This window comes from Rhinatrema bivittatum, chromosome 8 (assembly GCF_901001135.1).
Source record: "Rhinatrema bivittatum chromosome 8, aRhiBiv1.1, whole genome shotgun sequence".
Lineage (NCBI taxonomy): Eukaryota > Metazoa > Chordata > Amphibia > Gymnophiona > Rhinatrematidae > Rhinatrema > Rhinatrema bivittatum.
In genome coordinates, this window is record NC_042622.1 from 82,629,022 (window position 1) to 82,649,202 (window position 20,181).

At 44.3% G+C, this 20,181-nt stretch overlaps 1 protein-coding gene across 1 annotated transcript; it reads right to left on the bottom strand.

Annotated features, from left to right (window-relative positions):
• Positions 1–1,232: 1,232 nt before the first annotated feature.
• On the bottom strand, positions 1,233–18,420 carry PTGES (prostaglandin E synthase). Its single transcript, XM_029612939.1, has 3 exons — positions 18,166–18,420; positions 16,408–16,490; positions 1,233–2,739 (listed from the first exon to the last, which is right to left on the bottom strand). Exons 1-3 carry the CDS (start codon positions 18,271–18,273, stop codon positions 2,490–2,492), a joined length of 441 nt encoding a protein of 146 aa, XP_029468799.1. The 5' UTR covers positions 18,274–18,420; the 3' UTR covers positions 1,233–2,489.
• Between the last annotated feature and the right edge of the window lie 1,761 nt (positions 18,421–20,181).

Sequence of the window (20,181 nt, forward strand, 5' to 3'; positions counted from 1 at the left end):
GGGAGAGTAGGGGTGTATGCATCGGGGACAGTGGAGGCGTCGTGGGGGGGGGGATGTGCACTCTTCTCTCCCTTACTGCCCCTCTCCTTCCTCCATCCTTCTTCCCCTCTCACTCTCCCATGCCCCCCACCCCTTTCCCTCTGCTTCTTCCCCCTGCCCCCTCCCCTTTCCCACTGCTCACATCCCTTTCCCTATCCTCCCCTTTACTGTCCTACAACTTCCCCTTTCACCCTCCTCCACCCACTCTGGCCCGCCCTCGTCCCCTCCCACCTGGCCTCTGACATCATCATCATTTGCTGGGTCCTGGGAACACCCAGCAGCCCTTCTGCTGCATTACTCTTTCTATGCTGCACTGGTGGGGTTCGGGAAACCCCATCAGCTCTTCTTTTTTCGGTGAGCTTTTTTTTCCTGTTGTCCTTTCATTTTGCTGATGGAGCAGGGAAACCCTCATCAGCTGTTCTGTCTCCTCCACGGCTGCTTCCTTTTGGCTGATGGAGCCTGGGAAACTCCAGCAGCCTTTCCTTTGCCTCACTGCCTGCAGCCCCTCCCTCTGCTCCTGGCGAGGTCATTGCGTCGGGCAAGCACGGACGAGACGCAATGATTACCCAGAGCCCTAGTAATCTTGTAATATATAAAGAGAGAAATTTATGGCAGTGGCAATTTTATTTTTATATACCAATTTTCAAATGCAATTCAAATGGTGTAAATATAAAATAATATAAACAGCAACAAAAATACCAAATTATGTAAGCATGATAAACTCTGCGGATGCCGAGCACAAGCAAGCTGAAGAGGACAGTCTCAGAAAATGATGAAAAGAATGGTCACAATATATTTCAGTTCAAAACAAAAGCTGTTCCTCTTCCCTTGAGAGAGTTATGAGACCTTGGTCCGGCAGCTATGATATTGATGTATAAGTCAAATTATTCAATCGGGTGACATGATCGAGATGCTCCTGAAGAAGCCTTTTTTACGAAACACTGGCCTTTGTCGAGCTGTGATCATTGTTACTCCTTAATCTTTTTTTTACGTGCAAGTAAAATTTTTTGAAAAAAAGAGACTTTCACAGTACGCAAATGATGTAGTGGACCGGGTGGCCCATTTACATAGGGGCACGCCATCAGGCTTGCTGATGCGTGTATTATATTAGGCTCTAACCATCTGGTATATTAGAGTCCAATTTGATATTTGCTATTGTTTGATTTTTGCCTTGTTTGGTGTTTTTGATGTCATTGTTTTTGGCAATTTTTTGGCTCTTTTTTTTTTTGTGTGTGTTTTAACTTCTGAGTTAGCCAGCTAAATGCTTTTGAATATGGACCTCATAGTTTTCAAACTTGTCCTTGCGTCTGTGTAATTTATTTTGTTCTTTTGAGGGTTTTACGGATGGGGGATCTCAGGTATCATGCAGGTGTCACACTAACAGATGGAAAGCATGAATACAGTACAAACAGCTGAAAAGCAGATCTTTACCTGAACACTGTGCAGATGTTACATTGATACCTATATAAAGCAGGAACACAGCACAGACATCTGAAGACAGAAGTCAGAAGGTCATTTTTTGTAATAAAAGATGGACAGCTTTTATTAAAAAAAAATAAAAAAGTGGGCAAATATAAGAAACAAAATATAAGGACAAGAAAAGAAAAAAGTCCCAGGTCAGCTGCTTTATGCACGAGAACAAAATGAATAACATGTTGCACCAGGAGAAAGCAATTGAGAGCTGGGAGCCGAGCGCAGTCTGTGATGGGTTGAGGAATGGCAGGCCTGGACTTCCAGCTATCAGATGCAGGTGATTTCCTCTGATCCCTGATGCTGGGTCATAGTCAGACTTACAGATTGGCTGAAAGAGGCAGCGATGAACAGACTCTGGGATTGTCTGTGGAAGAACTGGAATACTGCTGCTGAACACAGGCAAGAGGAAGTCCCTGTACATCTGGACCATGTCTGCTCTCATTTTACAGTGATTTCTATTCTGGGATCAAGATGTCCTTGTTCTAAATCCATAAATTCTCAGATTGATTGTACTACAATTTGTCATACACCCCACCATCCCAGATCCACCCCTGATCTTGGGAAACCATTTCCTATCTGGATAGAGAGAATGGCCTCTCTTAAGAAGCACCTGATAAGCCATCATGCTCACTTTACTAACATGGGGATACTGGTGTGCTGCCATTAGCTGACCTTTACACATGATAACCAGCGTTCCTCAAATGACTCACACCTTGGGTGTTTTTTGTCTGATTCTGTTTTTAACCTTCCCTTACATTCAAAGAGCTGTAGCTCTGACTACAAGAGCCAATCCAAGCTCTTCTTCTCTGGCCATCACATCACAGAGGGACGAGCTCTACAGATTGGACATCACCCTGGCCAGCTATGAAACCTGGAAGGGAACAGCAGGGGGGGGGGGGTCTAGCTATAGGGACTCTGGGGTCCGTGGCTTTCCCATGGGAAAAGGTCCCTCTCATATTGCAGCTACTGCTTTCTGATCACCAGTAAGAGATGAGAGCACAGAGAATCTGAATGGCCATGGAGAAGCAAGGCAGCTGTGCAATACTGTACGCCAGGGACCTCACCGGTGCTCTCAGTGGCAGCAGGTAGGCTACAGTGTGCACAAGGCGCCCCACACAGAAGACACGGAAGTGGATGCGAGCCATGGTGGGGTGGGGGTCCAGCAGGGAGTAGATTGCCCCCAGGAAGAGAAAGGGGTAAATGTTCTCCATGTCATTGCGATGAGCTCTACAATAGAAACAAATGTTGTTAAGACTTACCCCCCAAAACTCAGAAAGCCCCTCTCGGTTACAGCCCTTCCCTCCAACCGCCTATATAGGCCCTGCATCACAGACTCTTTCACCCAATCACACCCTTTCCCCCCAAGTAATGGAATCATCCCCCAAATCATTGCCCTGGGATACAGTTGCCAAATCACAAATCCTGGGCTGCAGCTCCTGAATCACACTCCACTGGGGTAACAGCCCTCAGGCTGTGTCTCTAATCTTGGATCCATTCTCTTCTCCTAAATCACATCCCCCAGTTGCACATATTTGCCTATTAAATAATGTACATTTATTTTGCATAATATAAAGAACATAGTTTTCAAACTTTATGTCTGTGTAATTTATTTTTATTTTGTTCTTTTGGAGGGGGGGGGGTATGGATTGGGGATTTCAGACATCATGTAAGTGTCACACTAGAGTTGGAAAGCATGAATACAGCATGGAAAGCTGAACAGAAGATCTTTATCAGAACCCTATGCAGATGTCACAAATGATACACATAAAGCAGGAACACGGCACAGACATCTGTAGGCAGAACTCAAAGGACATAGAGAGAAATCCATATGGTGTGGCATTAAGATGGTGCTGCATGGGGAGGTGGGGGTGAAGGGGAGCGGATATAATCTCTGGGTAGAGATGTAAACATTGGAAGAGCATGAAAGTCCTTCCAGGGCTTCTCTAAAGCTGAGCACATCCTCTCTGAGCAGACCCTAAACAAATAACCTCAGGTCTGTATCAGAAGCTCCCCGGGATCTAGTCCTGCCTCTCAGCCTCTGACTGTAGATATAGAATGGTGCATCCCCTTTCTGTTTTCTTAAGCAATATTTACTGCTTTAGACTCATGGGTAAGCTTCCTGCACAAAATAAAACAGACATGTTTTTAGCCCCAGCTATGGAGGAGCTACACTTCAGCTCCCAAATTAGAAGGAAATTGCTATGAATGGCATTTGTGCTTTGTGATCTATCCTAGAGAACCTGTTGCCCATACTAGGAAACCATCCATCTCCCCCTGCTCAGCATGTTGGTTGACATAGCTCACAGCCGCTCGGGGCTAGTCAGCTTTGTCATCTCCTCTTTTTGCCCCTATGATGTTCCAAGTAGAAGAAGAGAGAAGTCTCCACACCTATTCCAATACCAAGGACCCTCCCCACCAATCCCAATATTTTTTACCTACCTTCTCCACCTCTGGTCTTAACCCCACCATTCTGTATGAGTTCCAAGCCTGTGTCAACTTTGTCATGATTCTGGTTTCTTCCACCTCCACTGGTAGCCTACTGCAGTTATCTTCCACAACCTCAGAAAGGAATATATTTCTTCTGAGCCTTCCTCCCTCCAGTTTCATATCATGATCGCTTTTTCACGAATTTCTTCCTTAAGGAAAATGCCTTCTTTTCTGCTTTATTGAAGCCTGATAAATATTTGAATCTTTCTTCCTCCTTTACCATAAAGTATTTTAAGGGTATTAAGCCTTTCTTTATAATGTTGTGTTGCGCAATGGCCTCATTTGAACACGTCATGGCAGGAATCTCGGGGGCGTCCCCGCCCGATGACATCAACCTGCTAGTATATTTAATCTGACCAGCCCTTGCCTTCCTCAAGTTAGCAAGGAGTTCCATCTTGCTGTATTCTCCACATTCAAGGACTTCCTGTTCCTGACTTGGTCTTGACATCCGGATGCTCTGAGTACCCGCTCCTCGGGGGCTCCCCTGCGTTTGAGGCTATCCGCTCCTCGGAGGGCCTTCCTGCCTGACTGTGACTAGACCTGCACCTCAGGTCTCTATCTCTCTCCAAGAACCATCTACTGTAAGTACCTCTACTGACCTCTACTGTACAGACTGCGTTGTGGATTCCTCGCGGTGTACCCCGACCCTCGAGCCACTACCGTCCTTCCTCAGTAGAAGCCATTCAGCTTTTCCTGCTCTACAGAATTCATATACAACATCTACAGGAGCCACTTCCGGGTTCCAGCATCACTACCAAGTTAATCAACATCTACTGTACAGACTTCCTTGGCATACCCCGCTCCATGGGCCACTACCAGATCTTCTCAGCTCTGCTCTCACTCTGGGTAATTCCCATTGCCCAGGACTGTAATACTATACCTCCATTCTGTGGACATTACTTTTTCCTTCCTTACAATAAAGACTCCTCTTCTAGCTGTGTCCCACACCACTGAGACTGCGCCTGCTGGCGGTGAAGCCCACAGGGCTCCTCTCATCTCAGCCCAGGGTTCACATTCTTACTTAAACATACAGCTTGGAAGAATAATCAGCAAAAACGGCAGGGCCTATGACAGACTCTACATACCAAAGCACCAGACATAGCTGACCAGCAGGACAGCATCACAAGTTTCAGGTAATGTCAGGTAATCCCTGAATGGGATAGCTAGCCCAAACCCCTGAGCAGGAAGATACGTTAGGCCTGAAGCTCACCCACACTGCACTCTGTCAACGGCAGGGCTATCCATCCTGCCTACAGGATAGTTCAGGTTAGCAGGAAGACACTTTAGGCAACCTAGTGAAGTGAGAAAAGCTAAAGGTAGTATTGGCCAGAACATGGTGAAAATATGGGGGAAAAGTAGTGTCTTTTCCCCTGCAGGTATACACTAAGATATACCAGAAATACCGCAATGTCTGAATGTTCATCAATGCCAATCGATGGGTGAAACGACATGGAACTCCTGCCCGGGTAGAACTCAGGCGAGTCCCCAGGCTCAGCGGCCTACATGGATCACCCACGGACTGCATTCAGTCAGTCCTGCCAGCACCTGACAAAGGTACAAAAACAGACAGAGTCAAGGAGAGGACACAGATACTAAGCTGCAGGTGCTGTATTTTTTTTTTTTTTAATAAGGGATAGGAATAGACTCTGCCAGAGTGCACAGTGACTAAGGCCCACCATGCGGCTGGCAGACATCAGAAAGAAGAAGAAAAAGGAAAAGAAATACAACTACCGTAATATAAAGAAAAGAAAATAGCTGCAGTCTAGAAAAAAATCCACTAACAAAAACTACGAGGAGAGAGCAAAGTTGAATACCATGGCAACTACAAAGGAATCTCAGTATATTTTTACAGAATGCTAGGGATCAATTTGGGTTAAGTTAAATAAAAGACACAGCATTTAATACGAGAATCTTGGAAGCAAGTCTAAGTAACTTCCACCCAGAATAGAGTCTGCTCTGGTACATCCCACATGTATGGACTGGTCTGTAGGACGTGAAGGAAAGTGAAATTTATACTTGCCCATTAATTTTCTTTCCTTTAACAGACCAGTCCAGGACTCATCCCGAGAGGAGAACAGCGGTCAAAAACCAAAATGGGGTGAGTGCACTTATAGATAGGAATATATACAAATATATAGATAAATAATTATAGTCGCATAGATGCCTATAGATAGAGGAAGACATATAGATAGACTTAGCAAAAAGAGAGCCTGTTGCCAAACAAGAAACACAGCCCAGGGAGAGGGGAGCAAATGGCATCCTCAATCCTTGTCTTTTGTGGTTTGATTATAAAATTATTCTTGTGTATAATGTCTTTTTTCTTCTTCTCTCTTTTAGTTCCAGGGGAACCTTACACTCAGGAGAGCCAATGGCAAGTGCAAGATTTTCCATAATGAATGCGGCAGCCCTGAGTGCAAACTTGGGTTTGGTATTTGGGTCCCAGGCCTAGTACCCAATAAATGATAGTAGATTCTTGTTATAATGGTAATTGGTGAACCAGAACTAACAATGGCTCCTAGTTGTTTTCTATCTCCAGCATAGCATACTGAGGAACTGAAGTAGCACCAGATCTTTTATAGAGAGCAAAGTCAGCTCTTGCATTTTTGTCTCTGCCTCCATCTGCTGGCCGGAGGATGCATCCCACATGTATGGACTAGTCTAATAGGACTAAATGAAAGGAAATTAACGGGTAACTATAAATTTCACCTTTCTATCATCTGTTTTGAAGCTGCTGCTTGTTAGTTAAATGGAACATTCCCTTGTTTTAGTATTATTTGAAAAGGTGAAGACTGGAGGGTGGCCAATGTAACCCTAATATTTAAAAAAGGCTCCAGGGGCGATCCGGGTAACTATAGACCAGTGAGCCTGAATTCAGTGCCAGGAAAAATAGTGGAAACTATTCTCAAGATCAAAATTGTACAGCATATAGAAAGACATGGTTTAATGGAACACAGTCAACATGGATTTACCCAAGGGAAGTGTTGCCTAACAAATCTGCTTCATTTTTTTGAAGGGGTTAATAAACATATGGATAAAGGTGAACCAGTAGATGTAGTGTATTTGGATTTTCAGAAGGCGTTTGACAAAGTCCCTCATGAGAGGCTTCTAAGAAAACTAAAAAGTCACGGGATAGGAGGCAATATCCTTTCGTGGATTACAAACTGGTTAAAAGACAGGAAACAGAGAGTAAGATTAAATGGTCAATTTTCTCAGTGGAAAAGGGTAAACAGTGGAATGCCTCAGGGATCTGTACTTGGACCGGTGCTTTTCAATATATATATAAATGATCTGGAAAGGAATACAATGAGTGAGGTTATCAAATTTGCAGGTGATACAAAATTATTCAGAGTAGTTAAATCACAAGCGGATTGTGCAACATTACAGGAGGACCTTGCAAGACTGGAAGATTGGGCATCCAAATGGCAGATGAAATTTAATGTGGACACGTGCAAGGTGTTATATAGGGAAAAATAACCCTTGATGTAGTTACATGATGTTAGGTTCCATATTAGGAGCTACCACCCAGGAAAAAGATCTAGGCATCATAGTGGATAATACTTTAAAATCGTCGGCTCAGTGTGCTGCAGCAGTCAAAAAAGGAAACAGAATGTTAGGAATTATTAGGATGGGAATGGTTAATAAAACGGAAAATGTCATAATGTCTCTATATCGCTCCATGGTGAGACCACACCTTGAATATTGTGTACAAGTCTGGTCGCCGCATCTCAAAAAAGATATAGTTACGATGGAGAAGGTACAGAAAAGGGCAACCAAAATGATAAAGGGGATGGAACAGCTGCCCTATGAGGAACAGCCCTAACCTGCTGAAGAGGTTAGGGCTGTTCAGCTTGGAGAAGAGATGGCTGAGGGGGGATATGATAGAGGTCTTTAAGAACATGAGAGGTCTTGAACGAGTAGATGTGAATCGGTTATTTACACTTTTGAATTATAGAAGGACTAGGGGGCATTCCATGAAGTTAGCAAGTAAACATAGAAACATAGAAATGACGGCAGAAGAAGAACAAACGGCCCATCCAGTCTGCCCAGCAAGCTTTCGCACTCTTTTTTTTTTTTTTTTCTCTTACTTATCTGTTACTCTTGGCCCTTAGTAACCTTTTGGTTCTATTTCCCTTCCACCCCCGCCATTAATGTAGAGAGCAGTGTTGGAACTGCATCTAAGTGAAATATCTAGCTTAATTAGTTAGTTAAGTAGCACATTTAAGACTAATCGTAGAAAATTCTTTTTCACTCAACGCACAATAAAGCTCTGGAATTTGTTGCTAGAGAATGTGGTTAGTGCAGTTAGTGTAGCTGGGTTCAAAAAAGGTTTGGATAAGTTCTTGGAGGAGAAGTTCATTAACGGCTATTAATCAAGCTTACTTAGGGAATAGCCACTGCTTTTAATTGCTTCAGTAGCATGGGATCTTCTTAGTGTTTGGGTAATTGCTAGGTTTGGCCTCTGTTGGAAACAGGATGCTGGGCTTGATGGACCCTTGGTCTGACCCAGCATGGCAATTTCTTATGTTCTTATGTTAACCTTCCTTTATTACCCATTCCATCCCACTCATGATTTTTTTTATAAACTTCTATCATGTCCCCTCTCAACCATCTGTTTTCAAAGCTGAAGAGCCCTAATCTGTGTAGCCTCTCATTGTAGGAGAGATATTTCAACCCTTTTATCAAATTTGTTGAACTTCTCTGCCCCTTTTCTAGTTACACTATGTCTATTTTGAGATGGGGCAACTCAAGGTGTGCATAAGAACATGCCATACTGGGTCAGACCAAGGGTCCATCAAGCCCAGCATCCTGTTTCCAACAGTGGCCAATCCAGGCCATAAGAACCTGGCAAGTGCCCAAAAACTGTTACGGTCCCGGGCCGTGCCCCGGTTCCTCCACCTACCTCGGGGGCGGCCCGGGCCGTTTCGACGCTTCCTCGGACCTGCAGGCCCTCCAGTGCATCTCTCCCTCCTCGGGAGAGATGCCGACGGCTCGGCGCGACTGGCTCCAACCCCTGACGCGCACGGGGAGGAGCTCCCCTTAAAGGGGCCAGCGCGGGAAAATCCTCTGTGCAGCTGTGGATGACATCAGATGCTTTCAGGGTATAAGTACCCTGCATCTAGGTCACTCCAGTGCCTTGCAACAAGGTTCCTGGTCTCTGGTTGTTGTTGCTGCGTTCCTGATTGTCTTCATTCCGACCCGGCTTGGCTCCTGACTCCTCTCCGCTTCATCCTTGGTTCCGGTTCTTCGTCCCGCTTCTGCTCTGCCCTCCTTGCTGGATTGACTCTTCTGGACTCTGACCCCTGGATTGGCTTTGGACTGCACTTCTGGACTCCGACCCCTGGACTGGCTTTGGACCGCTCTTTGGACTCCGACCCCTGGTCTGGCTTTGGACCGCTCTCTGGACTCCGACCCCTGGACTGGCTTTGGTCCGCTCTCTGACACCGACCCCTGGACTGGCTGCGGAACGCTCTTTGGACTCCGACTCCTGGACCAGCCTTTGGATTCTCTTCAAAAACTACCTACGACCTGCTGGAGGCACCAGCCATCTGGAACCCACGACCTGCAGGAGGCGCCTGCGTCCAGACCATCTTCAACCTTCAGGAGTCGCCTAGGTCCCAGCGGCCGAGTCCCTACGGGCTTCTCCTGGGGGGACTTCGGCTTCCAGGGTGAATCTCCAAAAGTCCCAGCAGCTGGACTCCTAAGGGCTCCTCCTGGGGGAGTGCCGGTCTCCAGGGTGAAGACTCTTCAATTCCCAGAGTCCAACGTCGTCCGTCCTCCCACGGGGTACCGAGTCCTTGGTTGCATAGGGCTCCACCGTAGTCCAGTGTCTCAGCTTGCTCCGAGTCTACGAGCACTCCATCCTCTGTCCTAACCAGACCAAGGGTCCACGAACACTAACAAAAACTAAGTCTATTCCATGTTACTGTTGCTAGTAATAGCAGTGGTTATTATCTAAGTCAACTTAATTAATAGCAGGTAATGGACTTCTCGTCCAAGAACTTATCCAATCCTTTTTTAAACACAGCTATACTAACTGCATTAACCACATCCTCTGGCAACAAATTCCAGAGTTTAATTGTGCGTTGAGTGAAAAATAACTTTCTCCGATTAGTTTTAAATGTGCCACATGCTAACTTCATGGAGTGCCCCCTAGTCTTTCTATTATCCGAAAGAGTAAAAAAACGATTCACATCTACCCATTCTAGAACTCTCATGATTTTAAATACCTCTATCATATCCCCCCTCAGCCATCTCTTCTCCAAGCTGAAATGTCCTAACCTCTTCAGTCTTTCCTCATAGGGGAGCTGTTCCATTCCCTTTATCATTTTGGTAGCCCTTCTCTGTACCTTCTCCATTGCAATTATATCTTTTTTGAGATGCGGCAACCAGAATTGTACACAATATTCAAGGTGCGGTCTCACCATGGAGCGATACAGAGGCATTATAACATTTTCCGTTTTATTCACCATTCCCTTTCTAATAATTCCCAACATTCTGTTTGCTTTTTTGACTGCCGCAGCACACTGAACCGACGATTTCAATGTGCTATCCATTATGATGCCTAGATCTCTTTCTTGGGTGGTAGCACCTAATATGGAACCTGACATTGTGTAACTATAGCATGGGTTATTTTTCCCTATATGCATCACCTTGCACTTGTCCACATTAAATTTCATCTGCTATTTAGATGCCCAATTTTCCAGCCTCACAAGGTCTTCCTGCAATTTATCACAATCTGCTTGTGATTTAACTACTCTGAACAATTTTGTACCATCTGCAAATTTGATTACCTCACTTGTCGTATTCCTTTCCAGATCATTTATAAATACAGTATATTGAAAAGCATGGGTCCCAGTACAGATCCCTGAGGCACTCCACTGCCCACTCCCTTCCACTGAGAAAATTGTCCATTTAATCCTACTCTCTGTTTCCTGTCTTTTAGCCAGTTTGTGGTTGCACTGTGGATTGATACAGAGGCAATATGATATTTTCTGCTTTATTCTCCATTTCGTTTTGGATCATTGATAACATTCTATTGCTTTTTTGACCTCCATCGCACACTGAGCCGAGAATTTAAATGTATTGCCCGCAAAGACTCTTTGGTCCTTTTTCTGGGTGGTGACTCCTAATACAGAACCAGCATTATGTATCTGTAATTGGAGTGATTTTCCCTATGTCCATCACTTTTCACTTTTCCACATTAAATCTAAGTCTGCAGTAGCTCACAAGTTTCTGCTGTTTTAACAACTTTGAATAATGTGACATCTGCAAATTTGATCTCACTAGTTCCCTTTTGCAGATTATTTATGAGCATAGATCCCAGCAGGCCTGGATTTGTCAACAGGCTCACTGGGCCTGTGCCTAGGGTGGCAAAAATCGGGGTGGGGGCCAGCAGGCTGGCTGAAGATTTACTGCTTTTCAGCTGTGCTGAATCTCATTCAGAGAACATCACTCTGTTTGCCGATGCAGCCCCGCCCCTCCAGGCAGCATCAGGGAACAGGAGAGGGAAGGGAGCAAGCCTGGAACAGACAGAGCACAGGGGGATCATTTTAGGGAGATTAGGAGGAGCTGAGAAGAGATAACTGGAGGTGGGAAGAGAGGCTGTAGGATGAGGGGGGAACAGCTGGGTAGTAGATGTCTGTGTGTGAGAGAGAGGGGAGCAAGGACAGGGGTGAGTATGTGTGTGTGAGTGTGTGTGTCATGTTGGGTAGGATGTTAGAGAGGAGATGCAAGGAGGCGGAGGACCAGAGTATGATAGGGACACCTCCTTCCTCTCCTCCCCACCCAGTGCAAGTCAAATCCTCCCTCCCTTGATCTTGGATTCTATCCCCCAGATCCTGGAACCCAGTCCCCAAACCTTCCTACTTCCTCCTTTCCCTCCTCTCCCCCTTTCCAGATTCTTACTCTCCCCCATCCCTAGTCTTCTTTCCTTCTCACGTGCCTTCCCCTTTCTCCTCACCCCATTCCTGATTCTCCTTTCCTCTTTCCATCGCTGCGGTCTCCTCCCTGTGCCGATACTTGAGATCATGTTTCTTCACCAATAAAAACAAAATTAATTATACTAATAATTATAGTATTAAACACATTTATTTTTATAATGCGATACAAAAGATAGAATGTTTGCCAATTTGCTTCAGAATTTTTACATTTATGCCACAGAATCTATCCCTGAGCTGCCATGAGAAAATAGGGGACCGTGTCTTAGAACTTCTGCTCCCTGTTGTCCAACATTGAAGTGAGAAGGGAATGACAGCACCAACAGAGCCTAGAGGTGCCAAAATACTAAATCCGTCTCAGGATCCCTGTACCAATCCCTATGGTACCCCACTAATAATCTTTCTTCATTTGGAAAACTGACCACTTAGTCTCACCCTCTGTTTCCAACTTTTAACCATTCACCAATTCACAATAAAACACTGCCTCCTATCCCATGACTTTTTAATTTCTTGTGGCATGTCTTGTGGAGGACTTTGTCGAATGCCTTCTGAAAACTGAAATACACTGTATCAACTGGCTCACCTTTATCTACATATTTATTTAGACCTTCAAAATGTTTAATAGATTTGTAAGGCAAGATTTCCTTTTGCTAATATCATGTTGACTATTCCCCGTTAAGCCATGTCTGTCTATGTAGCCAGTAGTTTTGTTTTTAATAATAGCTTCTACCATTTTTCCTGGCATCAATGTCAAGCTCACCAGTTTGTAGTTTCCAAATGACCCTGGAGCCCTTTTTAAAAATCAGCATTACATTAACCACTTTCCAGTCTTCAGGTAGTTTGCTGTTTTAAATGATAGGTGACATATTAATACAAGTTTGAAATTTCATGTTTGAATTTTTTCAGGACTCGGGGAGGGATACCATCTGGTCCTAGTGATTTATTATGCTTTGGTTTGTCAATCTGATCTATTACATTTTCCATTATCCCAGAGATTTGTTTAGTTGCTCAGAATCACCACCATCAAAGAACGTTTCCAGCGTGGGGATGTTCCCAATATTCTCCTCAGTAAAGACACAGGCAAAGAATTCAGTCAGTTTTTCTGCTATTTCCTTGTCCACCCTGAGCAATCCTTTTATACCCCTTGATCATCTAATCATGGCTCAGCTGACTCCTCAAAGGCTCTTTGCTTCAAATATACTTGAAAACATTTTTATTATTAGTTTTTACTTCTATAGCAAGCTCCTTCTCAAATTTTCTCTTGGTCTGTCTTACTAGCGTTTTTCATCTAACTTGCCAGTATTTATGCTCTTTCCTATTTTCTGTTTTTGAAAGGTACCCTTTTGGCTTTAATTGCCTCTTTCATCTCACCATAAACCATGCTGGTAGTCATTTGGTCTTCCTTTGACCGTTTTTTTACACACAGAATACATTTTATCTGGGCTGCTCTCCCAATCCAATCAATCCAATTTATTTATATTCCACCTTTCAAACACTTCAAAGGGAATTACATTCAGGTATTGTAGGTGCCAACATGGTATTTTTAAACAAAGTCCACACCTTATGCAAACTTTTAACCTTTGCAGTTGCTCCTTTTACTTATTTAGGTTTTTGTCTGACTAATTTCCTCATTCTTTACAGTCTCCCTTTATAAAGTTATATGCTACTGCAGGAGTTTTAATTAACGTGCTCCCTACAATGACTACATCAAATTTAATTGATTGCATTGCTTCGTGGTCCCACCATGTACCTCTTTGTACCAGGTAATGTGTTCCACTGAGGATTAAATCTAAAGTGGCTCCCTCTCTTGAGTTCTAGGAGAAATTGCTCCATGAAAGAATCATTTACAGCATCAAGAAACTTAATCTCTCTAGCATGTCCCTATGAGACACTAACCCAATCAATACTGGTGCAGTTGAAATCTCCCATTGTTATTGGTTTTGCCAAATGTATTTGCCTTTCTAATTTCTGCTAGCACTTCTCAGTCTGTTTCTTCATCTTGGCTAGGTGAATGGTAGTAGACCCCCACTGCCAAACTCCTACCCATCACACATGGGATTTCTGTCCATAAGGATTCCATGGTGCATTTTGTTTCTTGTAGGATTTTTATCATGCTTGAAGCTATGCGATCCTATATATATATTGCTACCCCTCCACCAATTCGATCCGCCCTGTCACATCAATATAATTTAGACCCTGGTATCACAGTGTCCCTTTGGGTATCCTCCTTCCATCACATCTCTGAAATGTCTACAATGTCTATATCCTCGCATATTGCCATACATTCTAAATCACCAGTCTTAAACTTCTGGCATTCGCATACAGACGTTTTAAAGTATGTTTGTTGGTTTGTATTCATGAACTTCAATGATTATTCCTAGATCTCCTTCCCATTTAACAGTTTCCAGTTCTTGTCCTTCTCGTTGGTAAGTGGCTAATGGAATTTTGCACCCCAGCATTGCACGATTGAAGATTTCTATGCACTGAAGCGCAGCTTCCAAATTCTTGACTGCTCTCCTAGTTTTTCAAGTCCCCTTTCATTTTATTTCACCTCTTCTGGCATGTCTGCTCAGTTACAGATTTTTGTACCATCTACAAACAAGTATATTTTCTCCTCACGTCCCTCTGCTATATCACTAATAAAGATATTGGGAAGAACTGGTCCTAGCATTGAGCCCTGGAAAACCACAGTAGTCACTTTAACCATCAGTGTGGGCACCATTGACCACCACTGCATATCTGTCTCCAGTGTATAATATATTGAGGGCTTTGATTCTTAAATATTTATAAGTTGTAAATGTTAAGTATTTATTTCCAGGTAATTAGGGATGTTTTGAGAGTACAAAAGTCAATGATTCAGTGTTGTTTCTGAGCAGGTACTATTCCTGGGTACCTTTTCTGGTAGAATTAAATACATACGTTTGATCAGCTAAGGAGTCTTCAGCACAGAAAAGGCACAATAACTAGAGTGGAGGATCCAAGGCAGGCAAGGGGAGGTGGACTAAGGGAAAAGAATTTTTTTTTTTTTGTGTTTATCCAGTAATCAGTGTTTACTGGTTAAAACCTAAAATCAAAGCCCTAAATCTGCTACGTCTGATGTGTGGGCCATATATGAATGTCATTTCCTGCCTTTGCTAAATTAATCCTTTTGTCCTGCGTACCAAAAAATTTAGCCAAGAGAGAGAAGCCAGAATTCATTCTGGAGATCACCTCTCTCTCTGGGTAGGAAGATTCATGTCAGACACCAAGAGTGCTTTCTACTTTCACTGGTGGTGCGAAGGGCTCAGACCAAATCCCTTTGCTTACATTTCAAAGATTTTCTGTTAAACAATAAACTGTAAATCTACCCACACCCGGAATGTATTATTTGACTTCTCAGCTTGCAGACTGCTGCTTTCATAATGTCTCTCTAGTACATCAGTGAGAAAACACTAACTGAACCCAACTGGGTCCCTCTCCCAGGGCTCAGCAAGGACAGGAGAGAACCCATATATGGCCCAGCTCCCCTCTCCCCCATCAGACCCCTATCTCAGTTCTGTGTCCCCCCTCTCTGCCAGTCTGCAGGGTCGTGTTCCTTCCTGGAGACCGAGGCTCTCACAGATCCAGACTCCTTATAAGGAGCTTCGCTATTTCAATTCATTCACCATTTTATTGCAAATGTTTCCTTTCTGAGTCAGCTTCCACACAAGCTGTTCCCTCTCAATGAAGGAATGATTGTGATTCTCTACCGACTCCAGGAGAGCATTCCCGCAGGGACCAAGATTATTCCCCCAAGAATACTGTACTATACACAGTGTCAAAACTAGAACTGGAAGCAGAGCTTCACTGCACACCAAAAAAAAGGTGTAAAATCGTGCATCTAGGGTGCAAAAACTTTATTGACCACTTATCGGCTAGGACAAGAAATGGGAACTGTTAAAGGAACAAGATCTAGGAGTTTTCCGGATATCCACAATGAATATGCAGGAAACCTATACACTGCTATGGGTGATCTCCTTGAGCAGTGCTTCAGAAATCTGATAAACATATATTGGGTTTCCAATGTATTTACATTTCCCTCATGCATATTAATGGTGGATAATCTGAAAAGCTGATTGGCTGAGGGGGTTACCAGCACAGGTTGGCGAAGCTCTGCTCTAATAGAATATTTCCACTGACCCCCACACAACTCTCATAATGTCACCAAAGTACAGTCTTCAGACCCACATCCCCTGATACTAGGCTGCTTTCTGAGTCATGCTGACCCAACCTCCAGCATCCGGAATCTTCTTGCCCTGTTTCTTATTTATATATATATAAAGCTAAATATGAGTATACAGAGTATACAGAGTATACAGAGTATATATAAAGCTAAATATGAGTATACAGAGTATACAGAGTATACAGAGGATTAAAGAACACCAGGCCTGGATCAGCCCGATTACATGCACTCTGTGGAGCTCTTCTGGGAGAGAATTACAGGGGCACGCACCTTCGATATCGTTCCACTTCTGGATCCTCTCGGTAGAACTGTAACCCTCCGTGTCGTATGGCATCTTCAGGGTTTATAAAAGCCTAAAAATATCAGTTCAGAGTTTACTCAGCATTTCCAAGTGGGAGCGACTCTCTCCCCACCCTCACTCTTGGGGTATCTGTATCCACAGGTAGGGGAGGCGGGCCCAGGGCTTTCTGAACCAGGTAGGGGCTACCCAGGGCTGATTGAACCCAGTGGATGAGTAGCCACAGTCATACCTGATCTCTCTTTGCTTTATGCCCAAAGCACTAGGTTGAAATAGTGGACTTTTATATTAAAATTTAATAATATGACCCAAAACAGTGATTTTCATTTACACTTTAATTTTTTTTTTCTTATATTGATTTCCCATTACTTTACACAAGGTCTAAAGTTTCACAAACCTCCATACAACTATTTAAATGTTTTTAAAAGCAGGCCACTGTTATATTCCTGCAAGTTAGTAAATTTTGCTGTCTGATCCTAAGTGCTGGCCCAATCCAGAGTACTGATTGAGGTAACTTTATTGTCAGGGTAATGTTACATGGGTTGCCCATAGTACTGTCTGGCCCCTGGGTGCTGTGTGAAGAACAAGCACAGGCCTGAGGTGGAGGGAAGGGAGACTCTGGAGTGGATGTGGATGCTTTTTTTTCTCACTATGCTGTATCTCGGCACTCCACAGTCTGGATTTGTTTCTCCTTCACCCAAGCCTGAGCTACAAGAAAGAAAGATGGGTGTCCTTTGTGCCGAACATAAGAGATGTGAGCAGCAAGATCAGTGCTCTTGTGACCGCAAATGACCGGGACAGTTATCTATGTGCTACCACCTGTCCAGGATATGCACAGGATTGCCTACTGGCTCCAGATTTTCAAGACAGGTTGATCCAGTCCTGGTTTTACTCCCCCTGCATGCAGGTACTTATAGTCTTGATTTTCTTAGGGAATTCATAGGTAAATCAGAATAAGTCCCTGTATGCAATGGGGTAAAACCAGGACTGGATCAACCTGTCCTGAAAATCTGGAGCCAGTTGGCAACCCTAGATACGCAGTGCCTTGGACATCTTTCTAATATGGGAAAGAGATTTCAAGAGCACATGTCCTCTGCTCCTATATTATTATCCTGATTTGTATAGCACAAACCAGATGTATGCAGCACTGCAGAGATACACATTGGACAGTCCCTACTCCCTGCAGCTTACAATCTAGTCAAGACAGACACTCCTGGGAAAGTCTGTTTTCCAAAAGATTCTCTAAGCTTTGCAGTACTCAGGGCTGTCTCTTTTCTCTGTCTTTCTGCCTGTAGCTCTCTGTCCCTCTGTCTCCACGTATTGTATAGGTGGTTATAGTTTGTACTAGTTTTGTGACTCTGCTCTGTTATTTTAATCGTTATCCGCTTAAAGCTCCAGCGATAAAATGGAAAATCAACTTCAAGTCTGCCTCCGGCTTTCTGTCCCAGTGTCTCATTTCTGCCTCCCCCCCCCCCCCCCAAAAAAAAGAAAGAGAAATGGCCCAGCCTCCCACATGCGTAAACTGTTTAATTTTCCACATGCAACGTGAAAATTGCATTTGCCAAAATAATAAAGTTTCCTGCTTGGTGAACATTGTCTGATCTCTTGCTTTTCTGAACCACGGCAGCGTTTCCCCAGCTCATCCCTGTACAATGTCTCCTTTCGCCTGAAGTCCAAAAACTCCTTATAAACCTGGGCTGGGGGGGGATAGTGGCGTTGTGACTGCTCACCTTCCTGCGGAGCCGCAGCTGCCCTGTCACAATGGCGACCGCGTACATTTTCAGGATCAGAACGGTGCTGTAGAAAGCAAAGGATGAGAAAACGCCATTCTCCAGCATTCCGAGGAGCTGATTTCTCTCCGGCGCTCTGCAGTTTGCCAGCGCTGGAGCCTTGGCTGAACTTAAGAGAGAGAGAGAGAGAGAGGAAGCAGGGAGGAGGGAGAAGGAGGGAGGAGAGTGTGTAGTTGACCAGAACTAATTTTTCTGGAATGCAGGGAAGAAACCCAAGATCCAAGCTGTTAAGTTCAGAGAGTAGTCAACCTTTTTCACTGATACAGGACTGAAGGAGTCCGTTTGGGGGCAGGAGCTGTGAGAGTCCTACCCTGCTCCCTCCCCCAGGATAGAGAAGTGCTGCAGCTCTCCAGCCCTGTTGCCCTTTCTCTGGAAATGACCTTCCTAGAGTTGGTGCTGGAGCCACAATATTTGGATAGAAGAGGGTGTGAGGACATAGGGAGAGACTCAAGTTGAGTTGAGGTATTGAGGGGAGCCTCAAAGGACAAGTGCTAGAGCTGAGATTCAAAACTGATTGGCTGGTATACTGGTTTGTTTCACTAGACTGCAGCTAGAAGCCAGGTTGCCCTGCATGGGATGCTTTCTTCAACAATGCGCCAGGGAGCTTCAGAACAGGTTCATACAGATCCAAAGGGTCCCTAGAACTACAATCTTGATCTCACTTTTACCATTTGGGTCTGGAGAACAATTCTAGACCATAATTCAACTGTAGGGAGTCTCAGGAGACATCTGAAGACATGAAATAGAAAATCTGCACTGTAAGAATGCTAACAGATCCAGACCTGAGTGTGTGACCTCTATGTCCCTGATTCAGGAAGGAAGTGGGAAGGTGACCTCTCCCTTCCTGCTTTTTTGTTGAATGCTGGAAACAAGAGAGCATGCTAAGTTCTGCATGGGAGGGGGGAAGTATATCTCATCCAGGTTGGTACTCACCAGAAGCCCCAGTTCCCTGACCTTCACAGGCAACTCCAGGATCGCTAACTGATTAATTCTATGTTGCTCAGCCCAAGGCAGTGCCATAAAGGGGCGGCAGCAGCAACTCAGACATGGCTTTCTCACTGAATCTCGTAGCGTTCCACCTCAGCCCTTCTCTATGCCTTCTCTGTAGCAGAGATAATATTCTGTGCCAGGAAACTGCACCGCATCGGGGGGGCCCCTGAAGCACCCCCTCCTCTGTGTAGTACATTATGTCCCAGATTATTATGGAAAATATTTCAAACAAGAATTTCTAAAGCAGGAAAATATGTGCGTATATGTTGGACACATGGTAAGAGGCATAGAAAGGGGATGAATTGGAACAATTTTGAAAATTTATGAGCAGTAATGCCAATTGTCAGGAGCAAGGCTTTAATCTTTGCATCTTTCGTAAAGTTCAGACTTCAGTTAAAACACAAATAAAAATAGAAAGAACGGGATTGTCAAGCAGATGAAATCCAGATTAATTTACAGCATCTGGAACAGCTCTTTCTCTCAGCAGCTGGACCTACCCCCTCTCCCTCCTTCCTTGCTCCACAGACTGAGCTCCTGCAGGGACTGCAATCTCTCGGTAGAAGGCCTAAATTGGGATGGGCAGCCAGACCCTGCACTCAGTGTTTTGCACCCTGCTGTTTATTTGTGCACAATCTGTAGCCAGACTGGGCCTGGAGAGAACTCAGCCTTTCCTCAGGGCAGGCAGTCAACTCCACCCAGGGTCTGCAGCAGCATTGTTGGGGGAGAAGGAAGCCCAATGGCCACAGAAAGCCTCCATCCTCCACACCCTCTCCAGGCAGTCTGTGTAAGAGTCAGTAGAAAGCTTTCTGTCTCTCAAAAGAAAACCCAATTTGCCTTTTTCAAATCACTTTTCAATTCAGCTAAAAAAAAAGCATTTGAGGGCTCGTTCAATCTGTCAAGAGGCATTAGAACATCCATGAAAATTCGCCGTTCAGGTTTAACCTCAAGGGCCCGTAGAACCAAGGG